General features: G+C 34.4%; 1 protein-coding gene across 5 annotated transcripts in view; it reads right to left on the bottom strand.

Moving 5' to 3' along the window:
- Nucleotides 1-18,361, bottom strand: part of LOC115442505 (carbonic anhydrase-related protein 10) — a 68,448-nt gene that overhangs the window by 8,583 nt on the left and 41,504 nt on the right. For 2 of the 5 annotated variants that reach the window (XM_030167586.2, XM_030167907.2), the window contains exons 1-4: nucleotides 10,962-11,229; nucleotides 10,115-10,198; nucleotides 9,668-9,715; nucleotides 6,313-6,449 (exon numbers count right to left, since the gene is read on the bottom strand). In XM_030167586.2, the coding sequence (XP_030023446.1) occupies nucleotides 6,313-6,449; nucleotides 9,668-9,715; nucleotides 10,115-10,166 (237 nt within the window). In that variant the 5' untranslated portion in view covers nucleotides 10,167-10,198; nucleotides 10,962-11,229. Of the gene's footprint in view, nucleotides 1-6,312; nucleotides 6,450-9,667; nucleotides 9,716-10,114; nucleotides 10,199-10,961; nucleotides 11,230-11,257; nucleotides 11,390-18,361 lie in introns of those variants that run through there. The other 3 variants (XM_030167666.1, XM_030167829.2, XM_030167747.1) reach the window with 3 other exon arrangements.

Here is an 18,361-nt window from a genome sequence, read left to right as displayed (position 1 = left end):
TAAATAATATTATAACTGCACTTTAATTGCAATAGGTATGTCTTTTTGCTTGGTGTGCTTTACGGTATATTTGCTAGTGGTAGGATATATTTATATCCGCCCAGATAGCAACCACCGTACACAATGTATTAAAACCCGCTATAGTGGCACATGTAAGTGTGTCGAGTTCCGCGAAAGTAACTCTATCCATTTGTTCGGCATTCACGGCTCGATCACTGAGCCTATTTCGATCAAATTTAGTGTTGAGATCTTGAAGAGGACATAGGGCATAGGCTACATTTTATATGGGGAAAATATATAACAGGACTTTTATCCTGGAAAAATCGGACTGAGCCGCGAGCAAAAGCTAATATTTTATAAATATTCGAAATTATCTGTATCATTGTGGTTATAGAAATAGCATAACTCCACAGTTTCTTTAAATTGGTAAAAGTTAAAAATGCTAAAGGTCTATCCTCTAAATATTTCCTCCCAATTATGAACATGACTATAAAATTATTTGACAGCAGAAAGTGATGTAACAGTATTTGAAATAATGATAATAGCATGTATTGGTAAAGGTTTAAAGTTTAATTTGAATTTACCACTTTAAAATAAAATATTGCTACATATAAATAAAAATACTATTAAATAGTTTTTTATCTATAAATATACATACAACATACAGGTATATCTAACACGTACCGTGCCACAATTTGTGCGTTTACGTTCGTGTAGAAATAGATAAAGCAGCGACGACTAACAGTTCCGTAGTTGCGAAGATTTATATATGAATTAACTTTTGTATTTTGTATACGGTTATTAATAAAAGTAAACAGCTACTAAACATGTTTCATCCATAGTTGTATATACAATAATAAGATTTGCTTGTTTATATGGCACGTAAGACCTTGAGGGCTTATATACCCCAAGAGTCTTCTGTTCTTGAAGATTTTTCTAAAGACACTTATGGTTTTTTGGTGAAGAAGAGACAAAACTATGATTAATAATTACGATACAACATTCCTATATTTTTATTTTATAGAAGTTAAATGACGAGACGAGCATACCAGCAATATGGCCCCTCATAAACAGTAACAACGCCAAAACTTCACAAAGTATTGTGTGGTGCTTCACTGCGCTTGTCACCTTGTGACATAAGATGTTAAGTCTCCTAATGCCCAATAATAAAACTGTGTAACTGCTGCTTGGGGATAAAAAAAGGACATTCCGTTAGTACCTACCCAAACAACCTCTTGTACGGGAAACCTACCTCCAGATTTCCCTACCCTAGTCCTTTATAGTTTAGTGTATCCACAATAGCCCATACCTCCATGAATTAGCTGTTAATTGTAATTGCATTGAATAGCCGGTGCGCTACAAACCGCCTGATACAACACGCTCAGCCAGAACATGGTACAAGGGTTTAATTTATTTGCATTGCCAAAAGTAAACCTGTGTGACCCAGGCACATATAACATGTAATTTACTAGGGAAATTAATTAGTTGGCATTTAGAAATACTGTTGTAAGGAAGGACTATTTGTAATAAGCAAGAAAATGAAATTAAATGCGTTCGTTATAAAAATAGCTTTTTGGCGGTTTGTGAGGTCATAGGGACAAGTAAAGTAATAAAGTTAATGTGACTATAGGACAAATCGTCACTATTTACTGTTATTTAAGTGATTTCATTCATGGTACAGTCCAAATACCTTGTCGTAGGTATGATAATACTTTGGGCCCGATTGGGAAATTACTCTTATATGTATAAGGCAGCTTATATTTAAAGAGACAATGTAACTGAATTATGCAGGGTGGATTTTTGAACTGGGTCAGCAAGGGCAAACTATAAGCTTTCTAATGAGACCATCCATAATTTTTGAAGGAATTGAGATTTGCATTCATAGATTTTAAATCAGTGGGCAATTTATGCAAAGAATCAAATGATTCTATAGGATCATTAAAGGTTAGGCACTTTTAAGGTCAAAATATGCAAAAACCTTTCTCTATACATTTTGTAGGGAATTCGACTCGAATTCGCTTTTGAACATTGCCTTTTCTGCTTCATCTAAAAAAAAACAATATAGAAAATAATAAGTGGGCAAATTTCATCAAAATCTATTTAGTACTTTGTACGTTTACTTTCAACAAACATCTCAACTTATTAATAACCCAAATATCCTCACAAAATTTCGTATTTATAATATTATTTTGTACATAAGAATAAAAAGGAATACTTAGAAGTAGGATACTGAGCTTTGCGAACTTGTCCATTAGTATCATTAATTTTATTTTTTCTTTTAAATTTTATCAGCGACAGACTATCTGGGAGTGGAACGGACCACTAGTCCAAGGTCGTGAGTTCGATTCGGCGTAGGGCACGCCCACGCTCACCCACACCCTGACTTTTTGAATTTATTTATTGTTATAAATCTATGGGCAATTTATAGAGAAACCTTGCCGAGAAAACTTACTGATCAGATTTCTCCAAAAGATTGAAAGACTAACTGGATTTTAACAGAACAGGAAAAGATCGTAAGGAAATCTTTAAAATTGCGTTTATGTTTCCTAAATCAAATATTTATCATTAACTCTTGGAACCTTTCGAGTTGGACCTGCTTCTCTCTTTGGTTACCTAAGAATTTAACGAATGAATTTCGATGATACATCAGAAGGCAGTTTGGTTTATGTAACAGAGGAGGTCTCTTCCAGGATAGTATATAATATAGGCCTGGATTGTGATTCATTAAGATAAATAAAGTCCTAACTGCTTTTATTAGAGGTTTTATCCATAGTTATATATGATACAAGGTTGAAATTATTGAAATGTTATTTATACTTAAGTCTCGTTATAAATTTAATTACAATGCAAGTATCTAATGCATGCGCATCGCGTGACGCAGTAGAATTTAATTTATAATCTTCCTTTACTACGCTATGCATTATTAACGAAGTTTACAATCATATATCTACTTGCTATATATATAGCTCAAGCCGTTGCCTACTAGGAGGTGAGCACTCTTTTAAACCTCGTTTAAAGAAGGACAAGTCATAGCGCTCAGGAGGCACCGATGCAGGGAATTTATTCCAAAGTTCGCACGTGCGCGGCACAAAGGAACGGTGAAATCGCACCGTGCTACTTCGGAAGGATTTAACGTAGTACGGATGAATATATCAGGTTTTCGTATCGTATTGGTTTCAGTACTCATAGCTCTTCGTCGATTTGGATGCTTGTAATCCAGTACTAGAAACTTAAACCGGGCAGGGCTATGTACAAGATGTCACCTGATCGCAATCTTTATGCCTAGCTCTCCATTTTGGTAGAGGAGGCAAAGTAGTAAGAGGTAAAATCCTGGGCTTCATTTTCTATAACAGTGTAAATTTGTAACACGGCCTTGTTATTTTCGTGAAATAAGTGTGGAATGGTATTCTGTATGGTAACTTCTATTGTATTTCTAAAAAATATGAAAATATGGTCATGGAAAATTGACCTTACTGCACCTGATGTTAAGTGTAGAGAGGTCCAAAAGAATATTGACTGACGACAGATGATTACCTCTCGGCAGTTGACACAATTATGCCGGCCTGTTGGAACCGGATATACACAGGGTGATCCTAGAACGCGATGGACGTGGGCTACTATGGCGGTTTTATCTATCGCTATCCAGGCGGATATAAAATATATCCTACTATCAATAAAAACGCGACACGGTGCGTTACGTGCTTGTTACGCTAAAAATAACGTATGGTATAGAGAACAAGGCTAATTATATTTACTCCTTGGCAAAGGGGGCCTTAGGGGAATGCGAATAGGGTAACCGCCCGGGGCCTCGCGCGGTTCCTTGCAGAACCTTTTGCTAAGATCTTACCGACGAAACTTAAAACCAGAAAACTTTTTTGCTCCATCTAGGACCTCGCGTTGGTTAAGGCCGCCACTGCTTCTTAGTAATTAGAAGTTTTTTTTTTATTTAGTAGCCTATGTATATAGATAGTATGTATGTATATGTAGTACTTTTATGTATATAAATTTACATAAAAGAACTATCCAAAAAGTACCGATTCGTAAATATACGTTGTACGAGCAGGGCGATGCAAAAACCCCCGATAGCTGCAGCGATATGCTATCGGGTTCCGCATACATTTGCATACATTACCGCTTGTAATTCACTCTAAATGAATAATTCTGCATATACTAAACCGCTTATAATACAGATTAGCTGTGTGCACACGTTGGATTATAAGCCGATTGCGGATTTTTGTTGTTTCTGTTTGAAATTAGGTTAGAAATCATTTTATCCTTTAAATTGTGGTTTTTGTGCTATTAAACGATTATCTTTTTGTGCATTGAGGTCAATTTCGAATTCTGGGTCAGGCAAAATGATATTTTTTTTTTTGTATCGGACCCCGTAGTAAATACTGGAGGAAAGCTGTGATATTCTGGAATCTCCCCGCTTACTGACTGCAAGGCCTTGGAGGAAACTTGGGTTATCTAGGGAATGAAGAGTGGGGGAAGGAGAAGGAATTCTCTTAAGATGGGAGTTTGCGAGCCCTCGTAGGTCTCAATGTGGATTTGCAATCTTGAGGTATACATAAATGTGTGCCTAGGGCCGCGACAAATATTACCACGTACATGGGCGTGCATTCGGCGTGGAGAACGAGCGTACAAGAATTGCCCCGTGCTAAGTGATGTTGGGTTGGTCTATTCAGTCCAAAGTCTGTTCAAAGTCGATATGGGGAAGAATACGCATGGCGAATAGTGGCTGCGTTAGTTAAGCCCCTGTCTACCCGTTTGGTTTAAATAGCGTGAGTTTGTACCTTCGTGGGAAGCCTGTGATCAGCAGTGGACTTGCTAACTGAAGATGATTGTTAATATATTTTCTTGAATTATATCACAATATACTTTAGCATAGAATTAGGGAACTATACGAATCGGCACTTTAAAATAGGTCTATGACAATACAAAACGAACGCATTAAAATATCGAGCAAAAATAATCCAGGATAACGTCTCTTTTCGATTTAACTATACAGTACATATTTTATATCAGTAAAGGTAGTACATTCGATTGATATAAAGTACACCAAAAACAAGAGTCTCCCGACCAGCCTGACGCACACCTTCGTGTCGGAGATGCTAGCCTTAAATAAAACAGAATAAAACTAAAAACTTCCCGTACAACCGTGTCAGAAAGTATGAAAATAAACATCAAGAAATCCAACATTTGCAGGATATAGATAAGGCAAAGTTAAACTTGATGCAAATGAGTGTTCATACGACAAAAACCGTGTAAATCCGAGCAGTAGCTTATCATGTTTTAAAGGGATTACTTCGCGCCTACACCGAGTACTCGCCATGTTAATTCGATGCATTTTGCAACACTATCACGCTTTACATACCGATAAGGCTGTTATTCTTATTCCTAGTGCGTTATTTATTTGACAATAAATAACGCACTAGGAATAAGAATAACGCCAAAATAAAACTGACGTTTTATTTTGGCATATGTGATGGGAATAGTACTTAAGAGGTGTTTATTTACAGCTGGTTCGGACAAAATGTTATAATTTGTTTTTATGAACCTGTTTTGAACGTAAATAATTAAGTACTTTTTTAATATCTAAATTAAGGGCAATGGTCCTACTCCGTCTATAGTCCGATATATCGCTTTCCTATAGAGACACAATATAGTCATGGTCCCTATTCCATTAGACGTAGGGAATTTCAATCGAAAGACAGCTTTAATAGCCGTATAGGAAAAAGTCAAAAAAATCCCTATTTATATATACGGCTATGGAAACTGTCCTTCGATTAAAACTCCTCTTATTACAAAAAGACGGATATATGGAATAGACGGAATAGGGCCCCCTGACTTTACCTCTAAACTTATGCTAGCGCCGTATCTCCGATTATTTAGGCAAAGTCCGACATGTAACTAGTGCATACATGTTTTTAGACCATATAATATTACTACATATTTTTAGAGTCGAAAATTCTCACAAATTTTCGTATCTAATTGGGCGTAATCTCATACAGTCTTACTTATAAACTTGTTTTAGCATTAAGAGGTTGTTAAGATTTGCTTAATTAGCTGTTAAAACATCACTGGTACCTAGTTTTAGCCTTATTAAGAGGAAAGAGAGTTTTGACTTACAGCTGATCGAGTAAATTTGTGTTTTAACTAAGCATAGCTTTGCGAATTTTTTATAAAAACTGTCAGTTCCCAGCCCAAGTAATCAAGTAACGCCAGACCAGTTAATCAATGATACGATTTAAAAACTATTGATTTGTTTAACAGTTTGAATCAATTTATCTAATGTATTTTTTTTTCGCTTACCTTATGTTTGTCAAATTGTATATCTCTGAGCCAAGGGTCGAAGAGTAGTTTCTCTGGTTCGATGTTGACGGGGCTCTGTCGCCGACCTTTGTTGCACATGCTCCATTGTGGGTTTATCAAGCCCCAGAATCCTGGACCTGCGTGACAGAAATAATTTTAATTTGTTTATTGAAATAAACAAGTTAATATTGGTTTGTTAGTTTGAGCGCATTTTTTTAAGTTATTTTTTTAATACGTAAAACATAAAATTGAAATGATATAGATAGAATATTCATTATGTTTATGTATAAAAATATGTTTTAATAAATTATGATGGAATGGTGCAAACTTTGCATAGATAACGATAGCAACAATCATGGCTCATTTGCTGTTAGTTATTGAAAAAAAAAAACAAAGTTTGCAACGTCTATTTCCGAACATCTTCATTAGATCCTAATATATCTTATTATACTAAAACCTTCACTGAAATATACAAATAAATAAAGAAAACTAATTCCAAATCATTAGTTGTTGAGAATATTGCGGATATACAAACTTACATATATAGGTACAGAATACAGAACCTTCTTTTTTATTATTGGTAAAAACTTATAGTGTATATTAGTTGTTGAGTTCTCTACAGGAATTTTGAGGGTGTGTGAAGTCTAACAATCCGCACTATGCCACCGTGGTGGACTAAGGCCTAATCTCAGTAGTCGCGGAGACCTGTGCCCAGCAGAGAAAAGTGTATAATACATGGCTGATATTATTATTGTAAAATATTACTTGTAAAATCTCGCTAAATCGATTCCTTCAAAGCAACAAAACCGAATATATTTCAAAACTAACTGATAATTAAATGCAATCACTTCAAAAGCTTCCCTAACTGATCACACTTCAAATCACTGCATACGAATAAAGCTAAGGGATAACGTTGACATTAACTAAATTCACTAAATTCTGAGATCACAGCGTTAGTGGAACGGAAAACAGTATTCAGCTACATAGAGCGATATCGCATTCAATGGAAATTCGGGACACCGCAAAATTTGGTCGTCACTGTGTACTGAGCCGAGCGTAATGTGTAGTGTACGGGCCAGACACTAACGAATATCATTACTGGGGATTATGCGTGTTTAGTTATTTTATATTCCAAATTATAAAACCGAATTGTTGAAAAATCTTACCCTCTTATTCATAGACGTTTTTTATCTAAGGACGGAATATTCCTGTGATAACAAGTCTGTTTTTCAGTGCTGACGGCATGGCAGTCTTCGCAGTGCGTAGACATAGGGCTGTTGTGATTGGCTAATATTGAGATACAACTTTAATCTAATTGGCTGTCAGATAAACAAAGGTGAACAAATAGCAAGCTGTCAGATAAACAAAGCTAGCTATACATAAATAACGTCTATGAATAAGGGGGTTAGAGTATTGACATATTTAATGACTTTCTATCTTTAAAAAGAAAATGCTAAATTAGCTTGTTGAAGCCTAAATAAAGTTTTATATTCAGTATTTTAGAACGTATCGCACTTATGGTGCAGTCATTTGTTTGTTGTTTAATATGTTGATGCGGTGACAGGCTGTAAGTAAAACAGCACAGCAACAATTAGTTATTGTTTCATATAACAGATAGGTATGTATGGTGTAAGTTTTGTTAGTTGTCCTAATAATAAATAAAGTCAGTATTGTCCGATATACAAAGGTTTGTTTAAAAATAACCTCAGGAACAGGATTATAACGTACATATAATGTAAATTTATTGATGGTATTTCGGGTGATGTTTCTCTGCTTTAGGGGCAGTGGATTTTGATTGTGCGCCAGGCTCAATTTCAAGGTAATATTAACACTGTTTTCGGGAGAATAATTGTGAGTTTTTAATATGATTTTCTTGCAATTAGATTCTTTGAAGGTTCACCTTGGTCGTATATAAAAATTAAGACAAATTTATTGGCCAATATGGGTTAAAAAAGTATATGTCGATTCTTCGTTGGAAAGAGATAAAATCCACGGAAAAAGAGGTAGTGATTTCTTGGGTAGAATTCCTAGAAGGAGCAATAAAAAAAATCGTTTTCAGAAAATTGAAGTTGTTTCATATTGTAAGTATTGTTACAAAAGTGTTGAGTCCAGATCATATCCTGGGACAGAAATAGGATTAAGAAACCTGTTGTGTCCTATTCCCCTATACTTACTCCTTCGAAAAGGTGAGCTTATGTAAATTGGTTGACATTTACAGATGACGTGGTGTAAATGTAACTTCGGTAAGGAATTCTATAGGTCATTTTATAACAATTAGAATCATTTCTCACTGATATTATAGTAGTAGTTTAGTACATATATATATATGTGTTGGGAAATAAACTTTATTTGTGGCAAGGAGTAATTCTCATCCGCAGCAATCCTTATTTACAGTCATGCAAATGTCTCACAATAATCTTCACATATATAAACTATAATGTAATCAAGCGTTGGTGATCATGAAAGCGTTCCTCATTCAGTTACACACAACGGCACCGGGTAATGTCCGATGATAGCATCTTAATGATCCTCGCCGGGTCATTACTCGATGTGCTACTGTCCCCGAACTAGAAACTGGAGTAATATAGTATAATATTATATATTTTTGTACTAGATGTTGCTTACGGCTTCATCTGTGTAAATCCTTCCCAGCTACCAGTTCCTAATTCATAAAAGCTGTTCATACGATAAATATTTAAAAAATCAGATTAAATACTTAAACGTCCTATGGAAACAATTTACCAGGATTAAAAGTAGTCATAGGATGCTTTTTATTCGTGTGCTAAATTTCTTTTTTGTGATTTCTGCCTTTAATTTTAATAAGTTTTTAATCGTAAATTTTCTCAAAATTTCGCATTTATGATATAAGTTAGGTAAGATAGTTATATTATTGTTAATTAGACACAAAAACGCTATAATATAATACACTATTCAGAATAATAATTATTTAGGTTATATTGAAATATTTAAATACAAAAACGATGTTATACGGCAGGCACAACTTAGTGTGGGTATCGGCGTTAAAGCTCATTATATATTTAACTATAATTAGATAAATAAACAATATTATAATGTAGTTTTTTATTGTTACGTTTCTCTCTAAATATCTTCCTGTTACGTTTTTCTCTTAATAAATCTTTCTCTCTTATTAGCACGGGCCGAAGAATCGCATGACATTTTGACTGTACCCCAGCAAAACGGTGCGTTACCCCTTCTTTAGAAGCTATGTACTCGAAATTTATAAAACATATAGACAAAATATTAAACCTCATATTTCTACAATATGTTATCTTAACTTTAGTAGTTTATTTCTTTTTTGTAAAATGGAAAAGTCATTAATAAAAAAACGTTTTACCTGATATGCCATCGTACGTCCACCATTCTTCCCAGCTACCTGAGATATCTGTAAGAAAGTATAATTATAGTATCTGTCATTTAATGACAAAAACATGGCGTACATTACGCATTTTATATATAACATATAATTATGCTATTAAAAATGGTTTGTATAATAACTTTGACATAAATACATTTATATCAGAGGTTATCGTTTAAAAACACAATTAACCTTAAACGATAAATTTGGCAATTAGATCACGTTTTTTGCAGTTTATTTTTAGCCCACCAATTACATTAATTTACACTAATATAGACCAAATAGGTATCATGTCATTATAATTAACATTAAAGCCATTATTTATCAGACATTTTTATTTAAAAATTGTTTCATAAAACGGGTTGTATGCGGGCGGTAAACAGCCCGCGTGCACACTTTACAACGGCCAATAAAAGCTAAACCAACCTTTTACCGAGGCGCACAGCAGTGTTAGTATAAACAGCGAGCATTGGTGCATTTTAGACCCCGGTGTAGACGCATCGGCCTACCCTGAAACAATATTATAATGTAAACATTTTCAATTAGGTCCTAAGGTAAAATATTTAATATAATATTTAATAATAGTAGTATAAGATTAGAGTTGGATATTCTTTTAAATAACAGAATATTAAAGCTGTCATTCAATTAGAATAATTAATTGCATAAAGACGGATTTGCCCCCGTAGACATAATAGGGTCCCTTGATCTTATTGTGATTTCATGCAAAGATTAATATATTAATTTACGACATGATCCATTTCTTGAATAAAATATTGAGGGTTTACTTCTATCATCCGAAGTTCGTCACAAATTTTCACGTCTACGATATTAGTATGAAGTAGATAATATATATTAGTAAGGAGATGTGCAATTCACTTGGCTATTGTTGGCCTTTATGAGTATACACAATTATAAAGTATTTCATGTGGTAGTTATTTTTTATACATCTAAAGGAGAAACGAGTAAGTAATCAACGAATCCAGTTGCCTAATTCTATTAATGTTATACAACTTTGATTTACTAAGTTCTGCAAACGAGAAAGTTCCTCGTTCTGACACATTTGATGTTATGTCTCATAATTTTCCATAGGCTTATAAGCATTATGCAGTTCGAAAAATACCTTAAATTTAATGGCGAATGGTCCAACCCGATTCCCGCCGGCATCTATATAGAATTTATTTAGAATCTCATTATCATTAGAACGTTTTGCAGACCGCATTTATGGAAATTAGTATTTATATGTTGTATCGGGTTTTCTTTCGCAAAATATTACCTTTGGCCACTGTTGTAATTCCTGATACTCAATTTAAGATCTCATGCGACACGTAAGTGGAAAGTCCGGATTTCACGTTCAACTGTAATTTTGCTTTAAATATATTTTTTAAATGTTAAAAACACTATCCACCTTAAAAACACAATCACAATATGTGAACGATTCTCTGATTTACTTGAGAATAATCACTCCGTACTGTCCACGTCTATCTACCACGTAAATCAAGTTGTCATTACCGCGCGGCCAGCATTTTGATTAGTATGTATTATAATTATATAAATAATTGATGCACGTACATACTGTTTACAATGACTTCATACATGTGAATGTATTAAATTAATTAAAACAGCCGCGAGAGATAGCGAGGGCTTGACAAAACAAGGCCTGATACAAGAAAAATTGTATAAACAACAGTGTTATGTGTTACGTTTTTCATTTAAATGAGGTTAAATTGAGTTTTATCTGCCCATTATACGTCAATAGGTTAACTTGTTACTAACTTAACATAGCTGGCAAATAAGTTTAGACTAACAAGTTCTTGCAACAAAATATTGCAAGAAGTTCTCGATGCGTTTACACTAGTGGCAATAATTTTATAGTTCTATACACATGTAACTTGCTGCAAGTTTGCAGAAATTAGCTTGGCGTGTTTTATTTTGTTGTAATGAGAAAAGTAGCAATAAATTAGTAAACACATACAATCTTTTTTAATTTGTTACTAGTTTACAGTTGTATCCCTCTCAGTAGTAGAGGAGGCCCGTGCCCAACAGTGGAACAGTATATAACACAGGGCTGATATTATTATAGTTGTAAATGTTCCTGTGTTTTACTAGTGGGGTGTTGGAAGGGATGTCCGCTATTTGATCCGTAGCTCACCTCCCTCAGGATGTGAGCTACCTCAGGATGCTGTGACTGCATGTTAAAAATAACTTGCGAAAATCGACTTCTTGTTAATCTAAACCTCGCGCTATATTTCCATCTGCCCTTAAAAGGAGAAAATCTTTTAAGCGGTAGTGATACCATCAAGAAACCAGAATTAAAGATTTCTCTATCCTATTGACATGACCATTCATTCAATAACTGTCTTCAATGTTACCATTCATATAATATAGACCAGATATTACAAAGGCACATACGTATGTGCCTTTTACCTTGAAAAGATGGGCAGTGGTATAACTTTTACACCTACTTTTCATCGTGTTGTTCAGTCCCATGATGTGATAGGGGCGAGCATATCGCTATATCGGAGCAGACCCGGGTTTATATACCAAAAAACTTAATATCAGCCTGTCTCGGGATTCGAAGAAATCCAAATAGTTTTAATATAAAATTCCTCTCAAAATACAAACAACATTGTGACATTTTTTTTTATTTTTTTTTAATCTTTATTTAAGGAGCTTGGAACATTGTGACATTGTGATTGCATGTTAGGCGACGATTAGCGCTTTGTATTTGTCTTTGGTAAAAGTTCACGGACATTTAGAAGTTTTAAACCTTTTAACTGAATTGACCGTTGGCTGTTCATTTTGGGTCTTTAGTCCTACTTACAATTTAGGTCATTAATACTAATCGATAGATAACACTTTTTAAATACATGTTTAAGTTACATGTGAAAACTGGATCAATATTTTTTTATTTATCGGTTTATCAGCAGTTGTTACAATATTTCATACACTTATTATATACCATTCTAATCAGATATAAAATGGTGGTAGGTCTCTCATATGTGAGAGTCCGCCTGGGTAGGTACCATCGCAATGTTTATTTCTGCTGCCAAGCAGCAGTGTTGTGTACCGGTTTGAAGAACATTACATTATTAAGTAATTTAGAAGATATTCAGTTTATCTTTAACAAATTTCTGCGAGCGACAAGATAAAGTAATTTCCTTCCATAATTCGTAGCGTTTGGAAGCGTTCTTGAGATAAAAAACCCTAATGCGAAATCATTTACTTTATATCAGGCTGCATAAATTATTACTAATTACCCTAACTAATTTACAACAAAAGGGGACTAGAAGTAATTACTTATATTTTGTAAATGTTGTACACACAACATCACGTATTTATCCCTGACGGGGTATGCAGAGGCGCAACTAGGGCACCCACTTTTCATAAAGTGTGTTCCGTCCGATGATGTGATAGGAGGCGAGCATATAACCATATCGGACACAAATTCCAGTCTCCGGACTGATGCAGAGCAGAAAATTCCAAATATCATTTTGCCCGACCCGGATTCGAACCCAAGACCTTAGAGCGCTGTCGTACCGCGCATGCAGTACAACTACGCCACTGAGGCAGGAGGCAGTCAAGCAGTAAATGTTTTATTGACACACTATTTACTTTAAACTGTAGAGTTTTATCATAGATATTTCTACTTACGAAAATCTGTTTCGTACTAGCGGTTCTCTGCCCCCAAACGTATAGCAGGCATTAAAATTAAATGAAGCATCTCACCTGTTCGAACTGTCCACTATACAGCTTAATTATTCATTTATTATTTAAATATAATCAATGTCTATGGATTATAGATTCTGTTGCAAGTAGACTGCCAATTTAGCAGGGATAGTTTCCATTATTGTGCAATTAGAGTATAATAAATCAATTAACAATGCTGAATAGTTATGACTGTCTAGCTGCTTGAGGAAGTTCCTGCGAAATTGGGGAGCAGTTCATGTTTCATCTTCTATTTTACTAGAATCCAATTATTTCTACCTAATTTTAGACTAGGTTCTTCAAATTGCTCACCGCGTTAAATAAATATGAAGCTACAGTATATCTGAATGCTATAGATACCATTTTAACCTAGCAATAGTTTCACGCGTCCGAAGTCGCGACAAGCTAATATTATAAGGCAATGTTAGTGTCATCATCATCATCAGCCCTCTATTATATACCGTCCCTCTATTGGGCACGGGCCTCCTCCACTACTGAGAGGGATTAGGCTTTAGTCCGCCACGCTGGCCTGGTGCGGGTTGGTAGACTTCACACACCCTTGAAATTCCTATAGAGAATTTCTCAGGTATGCATTTCCTCACGATGTTTTCCTGATGTTAAAGCAAGCGATAATTCACAAAGAATACACACATAATTTTTTTTGAAAAGTCAAAGGTGTGTGCTCTTGGGATTTGAACCTGCGGACATTCGTCTCGGCAGTCCGTTCCACAACCAACTAGGCTATCGCCGCTATAATGTTAGTGTGAAGTAAGGCAATTTTACACGGCGTGCCAGATCTTCAATCGTTAGCACTCCGCTTCGTCTATCATTTGAATCCATTAATAAATGTTGGAAGTGGTTCTGATTGTACGCCTCAGTTAAATTGAGTGGCTTTTGATGTTGGGGTGGTTTTTGTTAAAAATACGACGGCCTGTTGTTTGTAAGATCTTAAAGATGTTCGCGTTAAAGTTCGAGGAATAAAAATCTCGCGTGCCGTTAACCTGGATTCTAATTTAAAAATGTTAATTTAACACAGTCTATTATAACAAATGCCATTTAAATTCATTTAGCGGTTTATATGTTCTTTTAATGCAAACAAATTAATCAATGTAAGTGTTCCCATGATCTATCACATAGGCCTATGAAGATCTGATACAATTTTATAACTCTCGAGACACCTTTATATTAATTAGACTTTATGTATTAGAATATTTTTTCCATAATTTTCAAATAAATCCTAAAAATAATATTCAAAACGTTGCAATCACTGTTATACACCGCGGCGGGGAAAGCACTCACTGAAATTAGAAGCTAATGCCTGATTCACACTGGATAACCTGCCTTCAGCCAGGGGGCGGTGCAGGGCAATCTCCAGTCGTTACGTTGTGCGAGCGAGCTGATAATATCTACCGACAAACGAGGTAGCCTGTTTGAATCCATTATTAAGTGTTGATTGTATACTGTTGTATATGTGGGGTGCGTTTTTATAGCTGTAAATTAATTTGAAAATATTTCATTGTTTTTTATTATATTACTAGCTTTTGCCTGCTCCTGCGCTCGCGTGAAATAGTTTTTCCGGTATAATATTTTGAATGTAGCCTATACCACTGAGAATTAATGTTCATATTACAGAAAAAAAAAATGGTGGTTCCTGAGAGTAGTGCATTCAAACAAACCCATCAGCTTTTTATATTAGTATAGATATTGCTGCTTAAGCATGCATGACGTAAATTACTTTTTAAGGATAGATTTGGAATATTTAAATTTGGTTTATGATATAAAAATTTGGTTTAAATTATTATTTTATCAGGTTTAATTATGAGCGTTGCCGGTTGGTTTGACCCTCAATCTACTTATACGTGAGTCTAGATAGGAGTCCAGGTTATACCGTGATATATAATATCTATATATAATATAAATATCCTGTAATGTTATTTAATTACAATCAAAACATACCTAGAGAATTTTAATATTAGAAAAATCTTAAAATATCTCAAGAAGGCCATATATTATACAACATATTGTAAATGTACAGATATCACATTTTATGATTGATTACATTATTTATTTCTAAGAGCTTGTCGTTCGTCAGGTAAGACCATGTACAGTACCGACATCATACAGATCCTTGGATGACGAAAACACTTCACTACTCGTCACCCCGTAGATGTTAAGTCTCATAATCTATATATATAAAAATGAATCCGTATTTCATTTGGTCACGCCATCACCCGTGAAAACTCGACCGATTTCACCATTTTTTCTGTCGTGTTTGTTATTGTCAGGAGAAAGTACTTATGAAAGAAAAAATTCAAAAAATTGCACGGAAAATTAGAAAATTTAAGAAAACTTAACGAAAATATAAATTTTATATAACTTTCAATTGTTTGAAATAACTGTCAGCGATTGACAGAATGCGCGCTGCAAATTCATAGTTAAGACGGGACAACGTCTGTCGGGTCAGCTAGTTCCCAATAATTATGTCGGTTACAATATCCTTCAAACCGGATTATAACAGTGCATGCAAGGATAATCGGCTGCTCGAATTACATTAACTTAAACAATACACAAGGACATAATAGTGATTTTAATATATCAAACAAAGAGAAATGTGGTACGAAATGGAGGCAGACTGGATGGAAACGCGGCGCCAGACAGTCTGGCGGCACGGCGGTACTGGTTTCGGTGCCAGGGAGCAGATTTTATTGTCCCAAGAAAATGTCTCAAGTTTTGTAGTACCAATCGGTTCAATGAAGAATCACTACAAAATTATATTTCCTCATTTTTTGCATTTATTTTTATACTCTGCAATGGCTTTTAGATTTGTTTCCCCTGAAATTTATTGTAGATATTATTTAATTACCTATCATAGTATACTTGTTGACATTTTCATACATATTAAATATTTTAATAACTATTCCTAGATGCTATAAAATATGCCAAGTAATATATTTTTACATTCAAAACGCAATAAAAATGGCAGCGAACGTAACGAATGGCTCATTAAACATAACTTTTTCTAACAAAGGAGAACGTCGTGAAAAACACATTTGCGAAATCGTAAACTCGGAACCGTTACGTAGAACATCATCCCTTCATGCCTTCACAATAAGAAACAAAATCCTTCACACAAACACTAACCGGTGAAGTTAAAGTTACTGTTGTAAGACAAAGCTTGTTTCTCGGTGTGAATATGTTTGTAACTTTAAAGTTATTTCTAAGAGAATAGACTGAAAGTATAGTTCAGACACTGGGAGTTTCTTATACCACTATATGACAATAGATACCCTCTCGCTCCGTCGAAAGCGACACAGTTGTTTAAAAATACGAAGGCATATCCGTCTTTTTGCAATAACGAGTTTTCTAATCTTAGAACATGTTTGATAGTCGTATAGGTAAAATTGACAAATATCCTCTTTTTCCCTACAAAATTGATACGCTCTCGAAGGCGGAATTGGTCCCATGACATTATTACCTACATTTCTGATTGAACACTTTATCTGGACCGGACTGCACCCTACAGTGGAATCACTTTTTCGTGTCTGTTGAAAGAAAATACTTTATTTAACATTCACTAAGCGCGTATTAATAAATAAAACTCACATTTAAGTAGGATTTTAAGTAGACATTTAACGTATTAAACTATTTATTAAATCAAACTTAAGCTGTTATTCAAGATCTTGTTTTCAGCTGAGTCCCCGCTGTTAAATAAACAAGACTCAGCTGTCAAACTCCGTCACATATTGTGACTTAAGATATTTGAGATGTTGTTGATATAACTAGTTATTAAATAGCGACGATCTTAAGATGCTAACTTTAATTTGATATAGCACTTGATCTGTAGAAGATGTTTACTACTAGTTATTGGAATGTGTCCAATACCAAACAGAAAGAGAAACAGTAATAAAGGATTTAAAAGTTAATATTTTAGAATTGGGTATGGTCGAAACAATCTTGGCTATACCTTACAGCGAAAATGGTATAAACATCTACAAATTTCTAAGTAAACTTAAAAGGACATAAAATGTTTCTTTTTCTGTTAAATTATTTTTGGATACATTGAGGCTGGCATAATTTTGTGGATTAAAAGCCTCTTAGCCTATACATTAAATAAAGATAAAAAAAAGATATCGCAATTCAGAGCGAAATTGAGTTGCATCTATTATAATGGCGCTAAGAATACAAACGTGTTATAAACAATATAAATTCATATTACTAAACAGCATTAACCACTGTATTTAGTACTGGTATTAACAACATTCTCAGACAATACTTCTAACCCTGGGTTCACTTACATTAGCATACAAGGCGCCGTGCTGTAATGTAATGGGATTATTTTATGGCAACTATGAATAAATGAGTTGTCTAATTCATACTTACGCAAGGCAATTAAAATTAATTGTTTCTTGATTAATATTGTTTACTTGGATTGATTACTGTATCTTATATTTTATATTATGCCATTAGCTTGCATTTATGTTTCATATTTTATTATATTCCAAGTGACTTGAAATGTAAATTGGCCGCCGATCAATTTGATCTCAATTTAAATTAAAAAATCACACTATTGTATGAAGCTGTAGAGTTTTTTCATTTGTTTGAACGTGCTTATCTCAGGTACTACTAAACCGACTTTGAATTTTTTTCACTAATAGGCAGTTACAATACTCCCGAGTGCTGGACTTTTTATCCCGAAAAATACGCGATCATGCGCGCGGCGTCGCAGGCAAAAGCTAGTATTCAACAACTCAAATCATGTTTTAGTACATAAAGAAAAATGTTACTTATAGAAAATAAAAAAATATTTTATTCATTACCATCTCATGTTATTGTACGTTTTATAACTATCGGCTTTAGTTGATAAAATAGGGATCAAAATAATCATGTAGAATAATTTATTTTTGTTATTCGGGTAAGGCTCATATTTTTAGCGCTATCGCATACAGGAGATCACAACAGAAGGTGTCA

Source organism: Manduca sexta, chromosome 7 (genome assembly GCF_014839805.1).
Source record: "Manduca sexta isolate Smith_Timp_Sample1 chromosome 7, JHU_Msex_v1.0, whole genome shotgun sequence".
Classification (NCBI taxonomy): Eukaryota; Metazoa; Arthropoda; class Insecta; order Lepidoptera; family Sphingidae; genus Manduca; species Manduca sexta.
Note: the sequence above shows the minus strand (reverse complement) of the source record. Positions and strands in the feature narration are given on the sequence as shown.